Source organism: Mesoplodon mirus (assembly GCF_964341445.2).
Source record: "Mesoplodon mirus genome assembly, chromosome: X".
Taxonomy (NCBI): Eukaryota; Metazoa; Chordata; class Mammalia; order Artiodactyla; family Ziphiidae; genus Mesoplodon; species Mesoplodon mirus.
The window spans coordinates 132,140,502-132,162,090 of record NC_138981.1 but is presented as its reverse complement, the minus strand read 5'-3'; the positions used below and the strand labels follow the sequence as shown (position 1 = coordinate 132,162,090).

Below are 21,589 nucleotides of genomic sequence, written 5' to 3'. Positions count from 1 at the left end.
CCCTCAGGTCTATACAGAAAAGGCAATATTTTATGTGCTCCAGTCTTTTTTTAAATTTGAAATAGAATCCATTTAATTACAAAGAAAATGAGAATTTTCCAAAGCTAAGATGATCTCAGGCAGTGACAGCATAACAATACAAATCCTTTGAAAGATGTGTTTCAGAATGCAACCTGACAAGTCCTTGTACTCCTTTCTTACTGTTCTATTTCCCAAAAAGGGAATATTGCTAAGAAATAATTCACTGGGTTCTCCAGAAAACCTTTCAAATACTCTACATTGGCTCTGTCATCATTAGACCCAATACGCTTATGTAAACTAAGTAAATACCAATGTGAACCTCAGACTTCTGTGAATTGTCACTTTAACTTCAGGGTTTGACATGCTAAAGCATATATTTTCTTATTCTGGGATCCTAGCCTTGTATTTAGGACATTTTTGATACGGAAGCTGTTGGCGGGTCCTCTCTGTCGTCATGTTTCCTACAAAGTAACTTGGAAAACTAGGCATCATGAAAAATTCTAAACAACAGTAGGAAGTCCTTGCATTTTGTGGGAGGACTTCTGTGCCTCTTGCCGCTTCAAAGGTCTTGGGAGACCCCACCTGGCTCTGGGCACCTGAAGCCATCAGAGGAGGTAGATGCCCGGCTTGCTGGGTTTGAGGCTTGTGTTTCCTTCTGCCTGAGAATATTTTCACATTTTTCCATGGTTGATAGACTGTTATTGGAATCGCGTATTTATTTAACCTTGGGTTCTGCAAACTTTTTCCATAAAAGGCCAGGTCACAAATATTTTAGACCTTGTGGGCCACACAGTCTGAGTCTGTTGCAGCCCCAGGCAGTAAGTGAATGGATGTAGCTGTGTTCCAATAAATATTTATTTACATAAACCGGCAAATTAGAAAAGAACCATCGCAGGTGGAATTAAAGCATCTGTGATGTCTCCTTTTCCTATTCTTAATCTTCAATGGGTTGAGATCAAGCCAAAAAAACCCAAAAAACAAAAAGGTAAAGAAAATAGATTTTTAAAGGAATGAGAAGGGAAGTCTGGGATTTATAAATAGGCCACACTCATTGCTCTTTGCAGGACTCTGTTTACTAGTACGACACTCTGTCATCCAAATGCTGAATACCAAGTCCTAGTCTCCTATAACTAACCTTCATAAACACTGCTGATACAATTTTGTCTGCAGGTGTCACCTCCCTTCAGTCTATGTATTTATGTTCCTGTTAAAATATATAGTAAACAGGGGAATATTTCTCCATTAAGGAGTCTGTGTCATTTTTGTCTCCGCCACATGACTTTTCACTTACTTATGTGGCTTTTCTGCCAAACACTAATAGCATTTGGACACATGACCATTGCCACATTAAAATGAGAGACAAACGAGTGCTTTTTGCATGTTCAATGCTTCTCTTTGCTTATAATTTCCTGTCCACCACAGTACATAAATAATTAAGGTATATTTCCCCTTTAATGGCCCATAAATTTGATTACCATTTGCCTTGTTCCTTGCTTTTATGAAACAGTGTTCTTCTCATTTTCAAAATGTTTTGAATAATTTAAAAATTGTTTCAAAAGTGTAACATTTTTCCAAGTGTCATCTAAAAAATTTGGGTTGGTTTTACTACTTATAAGTCTAGTGCCTTAATCAACCTCCATATTTTGAGTATTTACTGTGGCCAAGGCATTATATTAAGCACTGTACCAAACTAACATCTGCCATCCAACTGGAACTAGTAGATAGAAATTTGAGACAAATATGAAAGGTACATTTTTAACCTACCAACAAAATCAGTTAGACATAGGATATTGTCCACAATTATCTGCATACCACACTCTATTCTCTGCTTTACTTTGCAAATAGAGATTTAGATTTGACGTTCTCAATAGCAGATATACTGGTATATTCTGAGAAAAACATCATCCAAACTAGTTATTTGTGTAGTGAAAATAGGAATACGAGCTTCTTTGGTACAGCATGAAGCGTTCAGAATCTAATATTTCCTTAGCTCAGGATTGTGCCTAAGTGGAAAATTATTTATGTAGTTGAGATTACAGAGACTACATAATCTTATACTCTTGATTGGTTTTACTTTAACACTATACAATTAGTATTTCTCATTATAAAATGATTTTGAATCATCTTTTTAATCACTGCTGGATAGCTCAGTGAAAAATGAGATACCATTCCCCTTTTTTCAAAGTTTGGGTGTGTCTGTTTTTTAAAGACAAATGTTTTTAGAGCAGTTTTAGGTTCACAGAAAAATGAGAGGAAGGTGGAGAGATTTCATGTATACTCCCTGCCTCCACACAGCATAGCCTCCCCTGCTATCAATATCCCCCACCAGAGTGGTACACTTAATGAACCTGCATTGACACATCATTACCACCCGAAGTCTATAGTTTACATTAGAGTTCACTGTTGATGTTGTACATTCTATGCATTTGGGCAAACGTATGATGACACATATTCATTATTACAGTATCATATAGAGTATTTTCACTGCCCTAAAAATCCTCTGTGCTCTACTTGGCAACCACTGATCTTTTTATTATCGCCATAGTTTTGTCTTGGCCAGAATGTCTTATAGTTGGAATCATACAGTATTATATATATATTTTTCACTGTGTAAATTATGATACAATAAAATATTTACCCATATCAAGATTTTCCTACACTCAGGATTATTTTCTTAGGTTAGATTCATATTCATGCTGGATGAAAGGGACATCATTAGCTCTTTCATTTTAAAAATTGACTATTTTAGTAGGTAGAATGTAGAACCATATATTGTTACTTTGATGAGAAAAATATGACTCTATTTTTAACATTTTTATTTCTTTGATTTCTACTAATGTTGAACCTTTTTTTTCTTCAAAATTATTAGCAATTTGATTTTCATAATTGTGCATTATTTGTTATGTCAATTGCTCAGTTTTATACAAAGGGTTTTAACATTTTTCTTAAACATTTATATTGAGCTTTTAAAATAAGTTGCCATCTTTATTACATTTCTAAATTTATTGTTTGCCTTTTAATTTTCCTAGTTATATTTTGAAATTCAGAAATTTTGTGATTTATTCCAGTCATTTATATCAACATCATTTAATGATTTTTTTCTGCTTTGAAACGTAGGAAGCCCCCCTCCCCATACTTGAAAAATTATTCATCTCTTTGTTCCTCTAGGATTTTATTGATTAATTAATTTTATATTTATTTCTGTAATCCAGCTGGAATTTATTTTGCTGCATGAAATAAGATGAATATATAAATTTATTTTCCCATTAGCTAAAAAATAGCATGAGCATCATTTATCCCTTCCCCAGTGCTTTATGATGTTCTTCATCATATATTACATGTTATATATGACAAGATCTTTTTTTGAATCATCTAGTAGAGAGGTCTCCTCAAATTTTTGAGCACACATGCCTAGCATGCACAATTTGTGCATGCACCATCAATATATGACTTTGCTTTTATGAAGACCTACACTAGGACCTGTTTGCACTAACCAAAAGAAGTTCTAAGAGGATTTTTGCTTTCAAGAAAAGAGGTGAAAAGTGAAAATAGTGCTCAGTGTTTATTTTGCAGTGAGCTGTTATAGAGGCGACATGCACTCTTAGCATCACCAAGTTCCTTCCCGGGAACCACACACAACATCTCAGCATCCAGCCATCATAGCTTTGAATTGTGTGGGTGAGCACCTGTGCTTTATCTCCATTTATTTCGTGCATCCTTTAGCGAGATGTGTCCTAACGTAATTCCTTCTTCGCTTTATGCCATTCTGGCTTATGAAAGGTTTCCTAGGAACACTCCATTTTTGGATAGTGGGGGAAAGCTGTATTTTTTTATTACATACTTGCACTACTGTCAATCCATATGTTAAGTAACACTTATATTAATTTGTATCTTGAAATCAAGTGAAAACATACTTTCTAATTTTTTTTATCCCACCCCTGGTGAATTTTTTTTGCATGCTACAAACTACTTATCATATGATTTCTATTATTTTAGCTTAATAACAGACTTTTATTTCCCTATATCTAGTTTCTCCCTCAGGATTATTCTTTCTTCAAACATTTATTTGACATTCACTTACATATAAACATGTGTATCATTTTGTAAATTTCCTGAAAAATCCCATTTGGACTATAATTGTACTGTAGTTTCACTCAATTTATATATATTTTTTCCTTTGACATCTTTAGATGGTGTTCTGATTCTCAGTGTATATAGCTTTTGTCATCTTTATGTCTCTTGGTAGGATTTTGAAAATGAGTCTTAAAGATGGTTAATGTTACTTAATCCTAGGCACTGTATATGTGTATTTGCAGGTATAGGGTGACTATATAATTTTATCCAAACCATGTCATCATCATCATTATTATTATCATTATCATTATTATTATTATTATTTGGCTGTGGGGTCTTAGTTCCCTGACCATGGATTGAACCTGGGCCCTCAGCAGTGAGTGTGTGGAGTCCTAACCACTGGACTGCCAGGGAATTCCCCAAACCATTTCACTATTGAGAGTGAAAGGGAACACTATTAATTTTAACACTGGGGACAGCAGGGATAAATGGGACTCTTCTAGGGAAACCAGGCCATTTGTTAACTCTGGGAACCTAGAAAGCTTTTCACATTGGAGAACGCAGGTATAGACAGTTCTTGCAATAACTTTTTCTGTGAAGGAGAGGAATAAGAGAGAGTGGTAGATGTAGGGCAACACAGGATCAAATAATGATGTTTATTTTTAATTGAACCTGCTTAAATGTTGATAGGGAGACCTCAGTAAAAATAGAGATGGTCAAATGATATTAGAAGGTTGAGTAATTAACAAAGAGAGGTCTGTGAAGAGGTCACAAGGGGTAGGATTCTGACCAGAGGAGGAGGAGTAAGCATTGTGCTTACAAGGAAAAAGGGAAAGATATCTTCATATGTAAATAAATTTGCAGGTAGAGGCTAGGTAGCTGATGTTATTCCCATCACTTTTCAAAACATATAGGACTATACAATACTGAAAATACTCAAGAAATTTATCAAAAACATCATATGCACCTGTTTTGGAAATGGGATTTAATGTTTTTGTTTTTGTTTCATTCATAATTTCAGTGAAAATCATTACTCATTAAAATAACCCTGCAAATGTATATGTATGTTTTTGTAATGTTCATCTATATTTACTGTTATAGTGTCATTTTATCACTTTTCACATTTAATTTTTTGGCCCCCATATGTCTTCCAAAGATACAGTCCTAAGAGAAAGAGTTTTACACATAAGTAAGAGGCAGCATACTCCTCTAGTTTTTATTTCATCTCTTTTAAATCCTTGTCACTTCATTAATTGCATTTCTTTGAAAAGGTATGCATAGTTTTTGCTACATTAAGTTGTTATTTGTGCATTCTGCATAGCACTTCTGTTTGGCAGTGTATGTTGTGTTTAACCCTTGTCCCTTTAGAACTTACTTAGCCTACAAAAGAGACTACCAGAAGACATAGTTTCTTGACCTAGTTTTCCCCTAATGCCAGGCATTTGTTTACCATCTTCACGGTTTTGTTCATACCTGTTGTATCACCTCTACCATCATTTACTTCACATTTTTCTTTGAATCAGCCCATGACTAATATCTCCACTTACTTTTATTTTGTTCTAGGCAGTACTACCTAGATATCGCAGTTTTGTTGTGCTAGCTATGGTTTTAGAATATGAATACATACTATATATAATATATACAAAGGCATATAACTATAAAAAAGTAGCGTAACAAACCAACAGGGAGATATTTGGGGTGGAATGTTTTTCTTTTCAAATAAACTGGATGGCGTGGCATCCTGCCTATTTCATTTACTAATGGGATCTATGATTTCTCTCTCCTTACTTTTTCTACCATCTACCTTAATTCATAAATGACTAGACTGGATATAACATGTTTATGTTTTGAAGTAAGCCATTTTAAAGCCTTTCTTAGCACTAACAAATAGGCATTTTTATAAAGGAAAGAGTGCTTAACACCATCTCATTTTATATAAAAAGTCAAAATGATATGTTTAAGACAGTATCCCAATTTTGAAGGATTGTTTGCCAAGGATAATTTATTGATTCTAAAGCATTAAAAAAAGGATCAGATATCAGATTTTTTCAATTTTAAGCAAAATTGATATTTGGAGTTGAAAAGAGAAAGTGTTATTACAGAGTAGATTTTCTTGTGCAACTGATAGTAACAACAGGGATACAGATATCCAAGACTGAAAGAAAATTCTTTGGCCATAAAACGCCATCAACAGAATCCCTGCTGTAAATCATAGTAGAGATTTTCCAAGTCTCACCAAACACATAAAGACCATTTCTAACCATTTTATCTGAAATACTGTATCAGATTAATGGAGGTGTCATATTCAAATGTGTTAGCTATTGGAGTTTGCACTGTGGCCTTACAAATTTCAGGACTGAGATGAAGGTCCTTTGAGTTTGCTAGGGAGACAGCATGATACAGTATAACAAGTGTTGAATCTGAAAGTTAGTAACCAGTGTTATCTTACATCACTTCAGCATTGTTTTTGATTAGTTAGTTTTGTTGATTATAAAATGGGAACAATAATGATTCTTCTCTAGGTATTTTGTAACATAAATGATAAGATGTATATGCAACAGTTCTGTAAAGTACTACACATCTATACGTTTTCAGTGCTCTGATAATAGTATTTAGCCTTTCTTTGGATGTGGTAATAGACTTGCAAATTTGCAAGAGACTTTCCCAAGGAGTAGCTTTGCCAACTTCCCACAGCTGTGCACCAGACCTACTGACTTGTTTTCACCAACTTTCATTGCTACCTAGCTTTTAAAGTGTACTACTTTTGCTATGGAACAAAGCCTACATACTTTTACTCATTCAATACAAATTTATCGCTCACCTATCCTGTGAAAGAATGTGCTAGGTGCTAAAGTTTCAAAGGTGAACGTAATGAAATATTGTTTTCAAAAAGGTCAGGATATAGTCATGGAGATAAAGTCATAAACAATTGCAGTGCATTGAGTTCAGGAAAATGAAAGTAAACCACACTGTTGCTATGGGAAAACAGAGGCCTAGGCCACTCAACCTAGGCTGGTTAGGGAAATCTTCCTGGAGGAGGTAAGATCTGAACTTCATCTACTGTGTATGTATCAAATACAGTTCTAAGCGCTTGAGATATATGGTAAGCAAAATTGGGATCGTTCCTGCCTTTAGCACTTATATTCTATCAGGAGAGACAGACAATCTGATAATCGCTCAAATAAATATAAAATCACAACCATGGTAATTGATGCAAAGGAGAGGTACCTAGTACTAGGAGACCTTGTAATAGGCATTTTTGTTTTAGTTTCAAGTTCGGTTGGGGGAAGTCTTCCCTCATAGAGTAACTGAGATCTAAAGGATGAATAGGAGTTGATTGGTTTAGGTTGGGCCATAGACTGATTCCAGGCAGAAGAAATAACATATTTAGGAGGGAATGTAGCCATTGGAGTCTTTGAGAAGAACCCAATATATAGCAGCCCTTTCACTGTCTAGGTTTAGAGTAAATTCAGGAGAGAAAGAAAAGGTAAAGGAGTCGGACATAAAGTATCATCTTTATTAATGACAAAGTTGTTATTGGAGAATGTTGCATATGTGTGAGAGTCAAATTCACTTCCTGTTATTGAATACCAGGATTAGTCAGATTTACTTGCCTAGTTAAAAAAGATTGTAGACTACTTATGGTCTCCACAGAAGAGAAGCCTTTTAGGATATTTACAACACGAAGAAACAGAGCATGACTTGAACATTGTGTAGGGTGAGTGGAAAGAGTATGTAGAAGGGAAAGGTTGAAGATAATAGAAATGGGGATGAATGATGAACCAAAGTTCTGGAGGAGGCAGGTGGACAGGGACTGGACTAGTGTGAGAAGCGCGAAGGGTCCAGGGCAGAGAGTTTAGGGACACACTCATTCTCAGCATCGTTCAAGTAAAGGGTTGGCATCTGAAAGTGAGTGCTGCTTAAGTCTTGTGCCCAGCACACCTCTCTTGCCTTATCCTAGTCCTTGTCCTGCTGAAGGGCCTGAGAGTGAAAGCAGAGAGGAGGTGCTGGCCCTGAGAAAGAGCAAGGATATGTCATCCTCTGAGACTGGAATAACGATGTGGGAATGGAGATGTATGCAGATAATGGAATAGTGTACAAGAAGTTAAGGGAGAATAGATTGGATGGTCTCATGTTTCATGATGATGAACTAGGAAACAAAGTCAACAGCTTAAAATGAGTACGGAGTGTGAGAGCCGTGCATATTTAGAGCATGCTGACAAAGGAGGAGGGGTACTCAACATGCAGGCCTTTGTTAAGACTGAAAATCAGTCTGTACCACTGATTATGTCCACTTGTGTATAGCTGCCTGGGTTCATGAATGGCAGAGGCATGATATAGCACCAGTCCAGGGAGGAGGTCAGTCCAGGGAAGAGGTTTTACAAAGTGAGTATGATGGTGGATAGGAGTAAAAGGTGCTGGTGAGAGAGGAGTTCAGGTGATAAACCTTGGGAACCAGGTATTTTGTAGAGACAGGAGAGGCCAGTAGGGTGATAATTGACTGCGAGAAAATAGTAAGATCAAGGGAGACAATAATGGTCTCAGTGAAGCTGAAGAAGAGAGAGGTGGCTGGAGTCGGGTTGGGTGTATAAGATCTGAGAACACCAGTGATTTATTTGTATTCTTTTCAGCAGATGAGTCTGTTCCAGATTGTTTCTGAGTGAAGTCCTAGATGCAGATGGCTGTGGATGTATAGCAGTGAAAGTCAATGAAGTTTAAAAGATGAAGGAACTGAGAAGCTCAGTGGCTGCATGGTAAGTCCACACAAACCGTGAATTGCCCTAAGATGATGGATGGATTAGATTGCACATATTGTAATCCTCATTCCAAATGGCTGGTGAATATTAGTGCCTCAGGAGGAGGCCTGTAGATGACAGTAATGAGTGGGGTTAGAGCATGATTCAGTGATGTACCATGAGTTTCAAAGAAGCAAAGCCTTTTTGTAAAAAAAAATATGAGTGTAAAAATATGTGGAATGTTGGATAATAAGCAGGCTCTGATTAAGAAAGCTTCAGAGGAATGGTGTCCTCCAAGGAAAGTCAGGTTTCAGTTGACTTCAGTGAAGAATTTGAGTATGTAGAGGATGTAGGAGCATACCACTGAATGAGGCTCATAGAGGACTTGGTGGAAAGTTTTTTTTTTTTTTTGAGTGGGAGGGAGTTCTTGTGTCATTGAGAGAAGTACAGAGTAGTATGGAAAGAAGAGTAATAGGGATGTATGTGGACTCTATTATCACAATGACTTGGCTTAAATCCTAGCTCCACCAGTTAAAAGCCCTGTAATCGTAAACAAGTTATTAACCTGAGTTCCTTGTTTGTAAAATGGAGTTATAATATATGCAGCTCATAGGATTATTGTAAAGAGTAACAGATTAATGCATGTTTACTGCTTAGCATGTAGTAAGTGGTAAATAAAAGTTATTATAAGGATCAGTTATTATTATTATTATTATTATAAGGATCAATAAGGAGATGGCCAAAGATAATAGAGACATGAGGCCTAGTGGCATTAACTGACTTCAGTTCTAAGTTATAATTAGAAGCCTGGGGATGTTTGCATCGTGGTCTAGTATGAGATTCTTAGGCCAGCACTTTGGAGAATGGTGATGGGGCATCAGTGGACATGCCAGAGCTGCCAGTCTGGTTCACTGGCTTTTCTCCTAGTTGAAGTCATATCTAGGTGAAGACTTAGGGAGTATGAAGAAAGATTAATTAATTGCCATTTAAAATATGTTCTATTATTATTCTGTGGTTATGGCTAAGTAGAACTGTTTTCTTCACAAGGATTCACTGGGGTTCTAAGCCACAGAAGTGAAGAACTTCTGAGATCTATCATGTGTTGATTCTGTTTCCAAAGGAAGTAGTGCAAATACGTAGTTCCCTTAGTCTCGGGAAGTGGAGTGCTTCAATTCCAAAAAATATTTCTTGAACGCTTTCTATGTGCTTAGTATTGATAGCTCTGCTAGATCCTAGCATTATTAGGAGTATATATTACTCACTTTTGATATCCTTCTGTGAAAACCCTGAGTTCTGCTACAGTGTCTGATGGAGAATAAGAAGCAGCAAATCCACTAATTTTGAAAGATATTCTCAGCTTAGAATTAAATCAAATAGAATAGAAAAATCTCCCTCCAGTGTCAGGTTTGAGCTGTATGACCTAAACCCCTAAACTCTTAGCCTTATCTACCATCTCCTTCCTCTATCTTTAAATACTTTTTATTTCTTTTTAATTATGAAATATAACAAAGATGGAGAAAAGTATAGAGGAGAATATTAATAGCTAATACTCCTCCTAGTGTTGACTTTGTACCAGGCACTGTTCTATGTGCTTAACATGTATCAACTCATTTAATCTATAAAACAATGCTACGAGATAGGTTGTTACTATTATTCCTATTTTGTAGATAAAAAAACAGTCTCAGAGAGATAAATATGTAAACAAATATGTAATTTATCCAGGATCACACAGCTAGTAGGCTTAACTGCTTACACTATACTGCTTTTCATGTGTCATCTTTAACAAGTCTTAACATCTTGCATATTTGCTTCAGATCTTTCTTATGGAAAAAAATTACAGAATAAAGTTCAAGTTCCCTTGTCAAGTACTCCTACCCATTTCCTCCTTTTTTGTCTTCCCAAAGGTAACCACTATCTTGAATTCAGTGTTTATCAATTCCATGGATGATTCTACAAGTTTTCTATATATATATTTATGCACAAAGAATACATAAATTATTTTGCAGACTTTTTATAGTTTGTTTTTTACTCTTAACATTTTTGAGATGTAGCCTTATTGATATATAGAGTTGGAGGCTGTTCATTTTTAGAATACTCCAGTGAACATATACTGTACCTATTCTGTTTATACTGTACCTATTCTTCTATTCCTATCCCTTGCCCATTTTTCTGTTTATTTTACAAGATTTTTAAAGTTTTGCTTTTTTATATCCATCTACTCTTATTTCACTCATCCTATTGTCAGTAATTTCTTTTTTTAAATGAATGTAATTGCTTTGTCTTTTTGATCACCCTAAAAATACTTACGTTAAAGTCTTTCTCTAATTCAGAGATCAGCAAACTTTTTCTGTAAAAGACCAGACAGTAAATATTGTAGGATTTGTGGGCCAGACTCTGTTACAAGTACTGAACCCTGCCATAGTAGTGCAATAGGAGCCAGAGACCATACGTACATGAATGGGCATGGCTGTGTTCCAATAAAACTTTATTTACAACAACAGGCATTAAGCTGGATTTAGCATGAGGGCCACTGGAATGACTGTGCTCTACAACTAATTTCATCTGGAGTAAATTCCTGTTCAGATGGTTGATTTTATTGATTAGTCTTAGCAATATATGTCTCTGTGTATTTTAGATTTTGGTTTCTCTTTAAGGGGAACCTTTTTTTCCCCAACAATTGGCTCCACCCAGTCACAGAGGCCTCTACTCCAGTCCAAAGTCATGTGATTTCTGTGATATCTCACCCTGACAAAAGAGGTGATACCCCTTTCCTCTAGACTATTTATGTTATATATAATTCTGTCATTGAATATATTATACTCTGTTTCTGGCAGGGGAGAGAGGTCGGGGGAGGAATTAAACACATTTTTTTCTAGGATGTTTTTAATTCCTTGGGAACAGGGTCTGTGTATTATTTCTGTATGCCTAGTACTAGCAAAACATTTGCTGGACCATTTGGTATATTTTTCATTATGCGTTTTAGAGGAATGTAAATTTAAAGAAAACAATAAAATTTAGTCATAATACTTGATTTAAAAAGGTTTCTCACCTTCCAATATTATACACTGTTAACTGTGAAGTAGAGAACCTTAAAAGATATTTATAGACTCTTACTTTCTTGCTACTTGGTTAATGAGAATTGACCTAAAATGCGTTCTTCCAATAAGGAGTATTCTGACAGACTCTTAAAGAAACTTAATTAGGGTCAAGACTCTTCCTTTAGTATAATAACAGTGATTATAATTAATAATTGTACATACCTTTTATCTAAATACAATTTGTACCCATTTACTTGAGAACCCTTGTACACAGAAAAATTGCGTGAAAAGTTAGAGAAGTCTCAGAAGAGTTTCAAATGAAGTGATTAGCACTGAGGACATAATTGAGAGGCTGTTAAAGGGAATATTTCAAAGAAATGCCTTTCAAATGAAAGTCTTATTATATAGTAGTTAATGTTATTTTCTGACCTAAAAAAATCATTGAAGGCTTGCTTGTATGTGGTTGATTATCAATTTGCTGATTAGGTTTAATTGCTCATAATTTGTATTCTTTCTCTGCTTAATGCCAATGTCATGCAGTGGACCTTGCCTATTTTTTTTTTTTTTTTTTCCGTACGCGGGCCTCTCACTGTTGTGGCCTCTCCCGTTGCGGAGCACAGGCTCCGGATGCGCAGGCTCAGCGGCCATGGCTCACGGGCCCAGCCGCTCCGCGGCATATGGGATCCTCCCAGACCGGGGCACGAACCCGTATCCCCTGCATCGGCAGGCGGACTCTCAACCACTGCGCCAGCAGGGAGGCCCGGACCTTGCCTATTTTTAAGTGGTTTTCACATCAGAATTTCTCTTTTATATTTTGTTAAAGATATTCCACTTCTCTTTCTCTATCTGTTATTATATTTTAAGTTAAAGGCTGCACTATTATTTTACAGCAATGTGATCACAAGTTGAAGAGTTTGTGCAAAATTTAAGAAACCATTTGATAAAGAGTTTTAAAGTGGCACCATTCTGGAGTTTAGGGTCTTTCCTTATTTTGTCATTTCAGTTGAGGCCGTCCTGTATTTATTGTAGTCAACACATGTAAGTTATGTATGTGATCTATATGTGTCTCTGACCAAAGGGTAAAATGTAGAGTATCAATGTGCATTCTCACCCTTGAGGAAACCCCATTATTTTAGAGAAAAAGAGCCAACCCCATGTTATAGTCATTTTTGACTCCAGGGGGCAGTGTAAAATAAGAAATGATAAGGCCTTACCTAGTTGCAGTTTATATTTAATGTAATTATCAAAGCCAGAGGGAAATGATGGATTTTATGAAGCCAACCAGGATTTCACTGCGTAAGTTATATCATTCTGAGATGGCTCTTTAGATGTAGGATCCAGAGTGTCCATTTGAATCCTCATATGGAGGCTAATAACGGCTTTCCTGCCATATTTCAGTGTTCTCATCTGCAATCCTTTTATGATTTTAACCCAGACAATGTGGTCCTCTAAAGACTTGTTAAAAAAAATTCTCTGTATTTCAAATGAACCTTTCCTATGTGTACACATGAACAGGCAGGTTCACACATACACATATCCCATAGACAGCCAGAGAGATAAGAAGCCGTTAGCATACCATTATGGCTATATACTTAAGCAGCTGATATACTGAAATGGTGGTAACAGAAGCTGTTTATTGAGTGTTACTCAATAGCAGGCACTGTGCTAGGAGTTTTGTATATTAAACCTCATTTAACTTTGTAATAAAATCTTATTTTTACAGATAAGGAAATTGAATCTCAGTAATTTACACAATGACTGCCAGCTAGCAAATGGCTCATGAGGATTCAAATACACATGTTCTTTTTATTATGGTAACCTATATGCCTATACCCTACATAACACATACTTTGTTCAAGAAGTAATAAATACCAGTTGGAAACAGATTTTATGATCCCATTCTGTGTGTCTGTTTTAGTGCCACAGCAGTTAATTTAAAAGATGCTCAGTTTTTCTTTGAGAAGGGCAATTTTACCACTTGAGTATTTTCTCTTTCTTGCTAAAAATCACATCTAATGAATTTTAAGAGGCTACCTTGCCCAACTCCTAAAACAGTTCTGGCCTCACAGCATAGGTTCTGGTTGTGCAGGCTAGATTTCCTTAAGTCATATTAGAAAGACATGTAAAGAACATTTTTGGCTAAAGAAGCAAGGAATTAATATTTGGCCTTTACTATCCTATGATCAGTTCATTGCACATCCTGCCTTATCTACTTCACAGAAGAACGCTAGGGACATCTGAGAGGATAAGCACTTGCAGTTCTTTTTATTAAAAAAAATAAGCAAACAAACTGAGCTCTGCCTTCATTTATGCCTTTACATTACCAAAGATTACATACAATTATAATGTGTGCAGAATGGATTAAATTAGGAATTAAGATTCATTAATGGTGATTGCAAATCCCTGAAGATCATGGGGGCTTAAGGTAACCAATATTGATAAATGTTGTAAAATACTTATCAGTGCTTAGAATGATACATTGTTAGACCTGTTATAGATCATAAAGTTCACTTACTCTAACTCCCTCCTTTCTGATGTGGAAATTGACCCATAAACAAGCTTTAAATTGCTGATATGTGTGCAATGTGTATCACACATTTATAAAAGTAAACATTATTATAACACCATTTTGTAAGAGGCACTGCTTACATGACCTTGACAATCCAGCCTTCTAACCTGGATTATAATCACTAGTTACATATTACTAGTCTAGATATATGTGTAACAGGAAAATTTGAAGGGGCTCTTAAACTTGTAACTTATAAAGCCAATAAAATGAGAATAAAGCAATGTTCAGGTATTAGCTTATAATTCCCATTCCCCAAGTACTGAAACCCTGAGGAAGATAAGGCTCCCTTCTTTGCTCCTTAAATCTTTCTCAGATTCTTTATCCAGGGTACTGCTTAGCATCTTTTTGGATCTCACACTTTGGGGATAGTCTCATTGGCTATCCTGGAATGATCTCTTTCTTGTAGTAGAACCTTAATTAGTAATTACAGAGGAGTCTTGGTCTCTTTAGCATCTGGAATTGTTTAAAGTTCAGATTTTTAATTAAGAATTCTTCCTCAGTTGATTCTAAAGAATGCTGTTTTACTCTAAATTGGATCGGCAAGATGACTTCTCATTACGCAGGAAATGGCTTATCTCTGTATATGTGTGGGTCTGCACATTTCTCCTTCTCTGAACCTTTCCCTCTACTGCTAGTGAGTTCTCCCTGCTGAGGCAGTTGATTGGAGGGTGGTAGGATGATTATATTCCTTGAATTTTTGTGAGTAGCCCGAAATCTAGATTGGGATCTGATCTACAAAAGTATCTTACAGTGGAAAGAGGCATAGACACTGTAGTACTTTATATAAATGCAATTCCATGTCCTCTGGCTATAGCAGACCTGAAATTTACTTTTGTAACCATTTCATTTCTAGTTTGTCTAATAAACATTAGGATTTGACCATTCACAATTAAGTTTATTTTTAATATCAGCTGAATAAACAAAAGCATTCAGAAGGGAACTCCTGTGTCTTCTCACCACCTAATCACCCAGGTAACTTGTCTGTATGCACATATTCCCTATCGTCTGTCCAAGTACAATAGAAATACCATCATTCCTATAAAAGGACCTCTTTTCCACTTATACCCTGTATCCCATCGCTTCTTGCATATTCAAGAATGGTTTGACCCTCAACCAACTCCTCTCTCCTGCATCATCATTTTCTCATTCTCTGCTGGATTGCTCTCAGCAGCAAACAAATATGCTCTGACATCTTCCATTTTAAAATTAAACTTTTCATCCCTTGCTTCTAAGTCCTGTCTTTCCTTAATATCAAAATTTGCATGTTTGTATTTATCTCCACAATCACCATTATCTCTTCAGCTGCCACACATTTAGGCTTGTGTTCCCTCTGCTCAAGGTCCTCAACAGCCTCCATGGTGCTGAATGCAATGATTAACGTTCAGTTATTCCATAGAGCTGGCCAAGCCCTCTGTAAAACTCATCTCCTCTTGCCTCCTGTGACATCAGACTATCCAGCTTTTACCCCTACCTCGCTGGCCACTGTTTCTGTCTCCTTTATGTGCTCTTCTTCCTCTTTCTAATTTGTACATTTTGGAGTGTGCAGGGCTTCATCCTTGGGCTTCGCCCTCACACCCCAGCTACACTCACTCTTCAGTTCTATGACTACATTCTACCTATATTGTTGCCATTTCCTAATTTATATTTTTAACTTGAATTCTTCCCAAGTTCCATTCTTATATTTTAAGCTGCCTACATGTCATCTCTACTTGGAGAACTTTCTTATATTTAACATGGCCAAAAGGGAAGTTTTGATCCCTTACCTTTCACTGTCACCCCACAACTACTCCTCGCCTGTTCTTAGCCATTTCAGTAATAAGCATGACCATTCATGCAGTTGCTCAAACCAAAATATTAGGTGTCATCCTTGGTTCCTCTCTTTCCCTCATCCTCTATATCCAATCCATAGCAAGTCCTGCAGGTTCTCTCTTGTCTCTGTCTCTCTGTGTTTCTGTATCTCTGTTTCTCTTTCTGTCTCTATATATTGATCTATCTATATAATCTTTCAAACTTGTGCCTTTCTCTCCATTTCTACTATATGTCACTCTAGTCCAAAACACCGTCGTTTATATCTTGAGCTTAACTAGTCCCCTTGTTTCTTTTCACAGTGAAAGTGATCTTGGTAGAACATAAGGCAGATAATGCTGCTTTTCTGCTTAAAACTCTCTGGTGGCTTCCCATGACTCTTAGGATAAAATCCAAACTTCTTACCATGGCTGACAAAGCCTTGTATGATCTAGCTCTTGTCTGCCTCTCTTAAGCATTCCCTATTGCTTACTTTGCCATGCTGGCCTTCCTTTCATTTCTCCAATATACCAAGCTACTTTCTACCTTGGATTTTTGTACTTCCTGTATGCTCTTCTGGGAATTATTTTCCTTAAGATTTTAATAGGCTTACTTCTTCCCTCTTAGCCTCAGCACCTTGTGAAGTTGCATCTCTCTTACCTGTTACTCTCTATCATATTATGCTGTTACTTAAAAAAAAAATCTTCCTGGCACTCATCTCTGAAGTTATCTTAGCTATTTGTATATTTTCTAAAATGCTCTATCAAAACCCACTAAGCTCCATGAGAAGAGGATATCACTATATCCCTTGACCTAGAACAGTGTCTGGCTAAAGTAGCTGCACAGTATTTGTTAGATGATTTAATTTTGCATGATTTTCAAGCTATTTGAGTTTTTCCTTTTTTATGAAGAAGTATAACTGAACGCCAGATATCTCACAGTTTGATGTAAATTTGATGCTATATGTTAAAATATTTCCCAAAATGTGGTCTGCATTTGTTCATTTTATCTGTTCAAAAGTAATATGTTTTTTTAAATGCTTCACAGATGGTTAGTTAACATTTTGTTGATATAATTTCAGTGTTACAGAGCAACTGCCTATGTTGTTTGCTTGCTTTACATTTTGTCTGAATAACACAGGTTGCTGTATGACTACACACACACACATACACATACACACTATTGAGTACTGGCTATGCTTGTTAATAAAGAGATTTTTTTGAAAATTTGCCATTTCATTATGAAAAATTTTAAATATATAAGAAATTTGAAAAAACTTGTATAATCAACATGTACATACCCATCACTTCGATTCTAATACTAACATTTTACTATACTCGATTTGTCACATATCTATCCATGTATCCGTCTTTCTTTCCAAATAGATATATTTTTTAAGACTTTTTAAAATTTATTTTATTGCAGTATAGTTGATTTACAACGTTGTGTTAAAGGACTTAATGTGTTTAAGAGAGTGAATATTTTCTAAGTTCTTTAATTTCAATCAGAGATGAAGCAAGTTGCTCTGTATTTTGGCTTCCAAAGCATTAGAATGGAATCTTATGATGTATTAAACCACTGTACATTTGACTCTTAAAATTCAAAATAGCCAAAAATTAAAACTGTGCCTTGAAACTGGTACTCATAGAAAGTGACAGATATGTCATGGTGGATGATGAAGGAACTGGGTTAAAATGAGCTCTAGCCTTTAATTGAAGATGTTTAGTCTAAACTAGAAGCAATGGGAAATCTAAACTTGTAATTAATAAAACTGTTAGAAAAATAACCACAGTTGACTTCATTCTTCTCTTGAACATTGATGGTCATTGTTTCTTTTTCCCCATTGTTTAATGTCTGTTTCACTGCTTATTGACTTGTAGTAGTGAGTAGTAAGGGGGAAGTATAAATGACAATATCCAAATTGATTTGTCATGTGATGAGATAATGAAATATTTTATTGCTAGTTAATTCATAGAATCATAGAGTATTGATGACTAAAATCATACATAGAATGTTGGAACCAGAAGGTCTGTCACAGATCACCTAGTCCAATCTCCTCATTTTACTAATGGGAAAACTGAGGACCCAAGAAGGGAAAGCAACTTTTTCAAGGTCACATTTTCCTGAATTGTGCATAACTGGAACACTAAACTAGTATGTCTAGAAGCTTCCTTCCTTCTCTACTTGCAGAAAGGCATGAAGAAAGATTTCACATTCCTGGCCTACATGATCACTTGGGTTCTTCCAGTTTTGACATTTGTTCATTATCTGATTGGACTTCAATTGCAACCTGTCATGTTCTATATTTTTAAATTGCATTTATAACATTTTAAATGACAGTAGTACTTAGGGTTCAATTAGCAATAGAAATTACTAGTTTAATGGACAGTGAGTTTCTGTTTAATTTACATATTCTTTTGGTTTGTTCCTACTTGAAGCTTTTCTAGTTTTCATGAGTTATGAAGATGTGACAAAAGAAAAAAGCTTTAAGTACTATCAGAGGGGAATCTAGGTTTTGTGGGCCTAAAGTTCATACAACTGGGGTATCAAAATACAAAATTAAGGGCAAGAAAGAATATTCTAAAGGGCCTATGTAAGTGAGGAGCCCTGAAATTTAAGAAGCTTCTTTAACTTTACTGTGACCTACCTCTGAAATCCAGAACAGATAAATTAGCTAGGTGAATAAATATTTTTTATTGCACAGGGAAGGGACAAAAGGGAGCTAATATTGTCTAAGTACCTACTGTGTAACTGGCATTATGCTAAGCACTTTACACAAAGTATCTTATTTAAGCCTGAACAAAACTACGAGGCTGATATTATATATGAGCTATGTTTCATAAGTTAGGTATGTCTAATAAATGGCAAAAACAGGGTTTGAACCTAGGTCTTTCTGATTCCAAAACCTGTGCACACTCCACCATACCCTTATATGAGAACAGCTGTTATCACAAAGCTCTGTTAATTATATTAAATATAGAAATGCGATCAAATGTAGATATTGACAGCAGAGGGCTCCCATTCATAAAGGATAAGAGAAGTACTCAAATAATGATAAATTCAAGACAGAATGTTTTATTTGCCACAAGAAATGTTTCAAGATAGAACCATAACCATCTTTGCCAATGGTGGGAGGATTCTAAGAAATATAAACATAAAACAGCTTTTTTGTTTTCCGAGCACTGCTTTTAACTATGCTCTTTCCATCCCCCATTCCATCCCTTAGCAACACCTTTAGTAGATTCCATTAATTTGTGGCCATTTTCATTTACTCTAGTTTTGTTCAATTCATTGTAAAAATTCAAAAACCTTTCCCATCTTCTGTTCCAGTGCAGACCGAAGCTGCGACCCTGGCTGCTTGGAGACTAGTCTGGGTGGTAGCAAGTGCCTCGGGGTGGGGGGCTCAGTGTCACCTGGTTCTGAAATGCATTCATTCTACCTCATTCCTTTCCCCAAAGCAATTCCTTTGGTGTTGGGGACAGGGAAGCGGGAATAGTGGGCACAGAGCCCTTCTCACATTATTTACTGGTCACCGTCTGTGGCTGGGGACCGCAGTTTGTCCAGTTTGGTAGCCTCTGCTGCTGTGTGATCTTTGCATAAGTGAAGTGTGTGGCTTTCTTGAGGTACTGTTCACCTTCATCCCAGCTACTTCTATCACTGAATATTACCTCAGAAAGGAGCGGTTGTGTCATTCTTCAGCTTCTCCAGGTGGAGAGGCATCTTATTTGCGCATCTCTCTAGATAGCCCTACAACTTCTACCCTTTGTGTTGAGGTTCTCTTCTAAGTCCTCCAGGGCCCATCACTGAGAGGGTTTCTCCCATATTCTTCCAAGGCATACCTTGCCATAATCTCTTTTTGCCCTGCTGGTGTAGGCAACTCCAGCAGGCCTTCTCCCTTTAGAAACATCTATACCAGAAAAGGATATGTTTCCATGTTTTCGTATGCTTCCTAAAACGTATCAGGCTCTCCCAAGAACTGTCTCACCGTTCTCCTGACTCATGGCATTATCACGTTGACATTGCAGGCTCATCCAGGAAGTGAGAAACATCTCATCTTCTTGCAGGCAGCCCTGGTCTCTCTGAATGATTCTCTTGAAGCTGTCCCTTGGCCTCGCTCAGCCTGTGTTAATGACAGAAAGCACACCAGTCACTCTCCCATAAGGAGAGGAAGAAGTAATTTCCAACTAGAAACACTGTACAACTCACAAAACTAGTGATTCTCCCCTTCACACTCCTTATATAGACCTGAGGAGGAGTGAGGTATCTGCCACCAGTTGTTACCTAGTCACTTAGAAATGGTTCATATTCAGCTTTGGGCCTTAGTCACTAGCATTCTGTTTAGGATTATTTGGACTAGTGAGGGAAAGCTGCCTAGCACGTATGATAGTTGCAATAGGTCTCTGGTTTTTAGAACCTGTAGGAATAGTGATAGAACTATTGTGATTAAACCTGTATAACTGAAAAACAAATGAAGTATCATTAGTTTGTTTGTTCATTTGTATAGTTAAGAATTTGGATTCTGGAGTTCAAAAGACCTAGATTCATGTGTCAACTTAGGAACATTAGTTAGCACTAAGTTTATATTCAGAATAAATTTTGAAAAGTTTCTTAAAGGTCCTTTTCCTAACAGGCATTTATATTAGCTACACAGACCATAGAATGTGCTATAGACTTAATATTTGTGTCCTCTAAAAGTTCATATGTTGGAACCTCATTCCAAATGTGATATTTGGAGGTGGGACCTTTGAGAAGTGGTTCAGTCATGAAGGTGGACCCCTCATGAGTGAGATTAGTGCCTTTGTAAAAAAGACCCCAGAGAGATTCCTCACCCTTCTGCCATGTGAGAGTGTAGCAATAAGGTGGTCATCTATGAGCCAGGAAGATGGTCCTCAGCAGACACTGAGTTTACGGTTGGATTGATGAGAAATACACACACCTTAGCATTTTCTGGTAACATTCCTCTGCTCCAGGAGTCAGTAAAAATTTTCTGTAAAGAGTCAGAGAGTAAATATTCTAGGCTTTGTAGTTGCATATTCTTTATTTTTGACAACCCTTTAAAATAGTTAAAAACCATTAATAGTTAACAGAGTGTGCAAAAATAGGATTTGTGGGATGTAGTTTGCCAGCTCTGTAAAGATAAAGAGAAATTCTAAGAAACATGAATGCAGAAAGAATAAATTACCTAGAAAGGAAAAAATAATCAGATTGGAATTGGATTTCTCATTTGCAATGCTGAAACTGGAAAGCTCTTGAAAAGCATCTACAGACTACTGATCAAAAAGCACCACAACAAGTAGTACTCTTAAACTAAAGCAAAAGGATCCTTTGCCACAGACCTTGGTCTTTATTTATTTTTTATTTTTTTG

General features: G+C 36.4%; 1 protein-coding gene across 1 annotated transcript in view; it reads left to right on the top strand.

The window, feature by feature from the left end:
- Positions 1-21,589, top strand: part of LOC309796310 (uncharacterized protein) — a gene marked incomplete at its 3' end in the record, with an annotated part of 91,182 nt that overhangs the window by 39,654 nt on the left and 29,939 nt on the right. The window contains exon 3 of the mRNA XM_082609345.1: positions 8,730-8,849. Within this exon, the coding sequence (XP_082465471.1) occupies positions 8,818-8,849 (32 nt within the window). The 5' untranslated portion in view covers positions 8,730-8,817. The remainder of the gene's footprint in view (positions 1-8,729; positions 8,850-21,589) is intronic.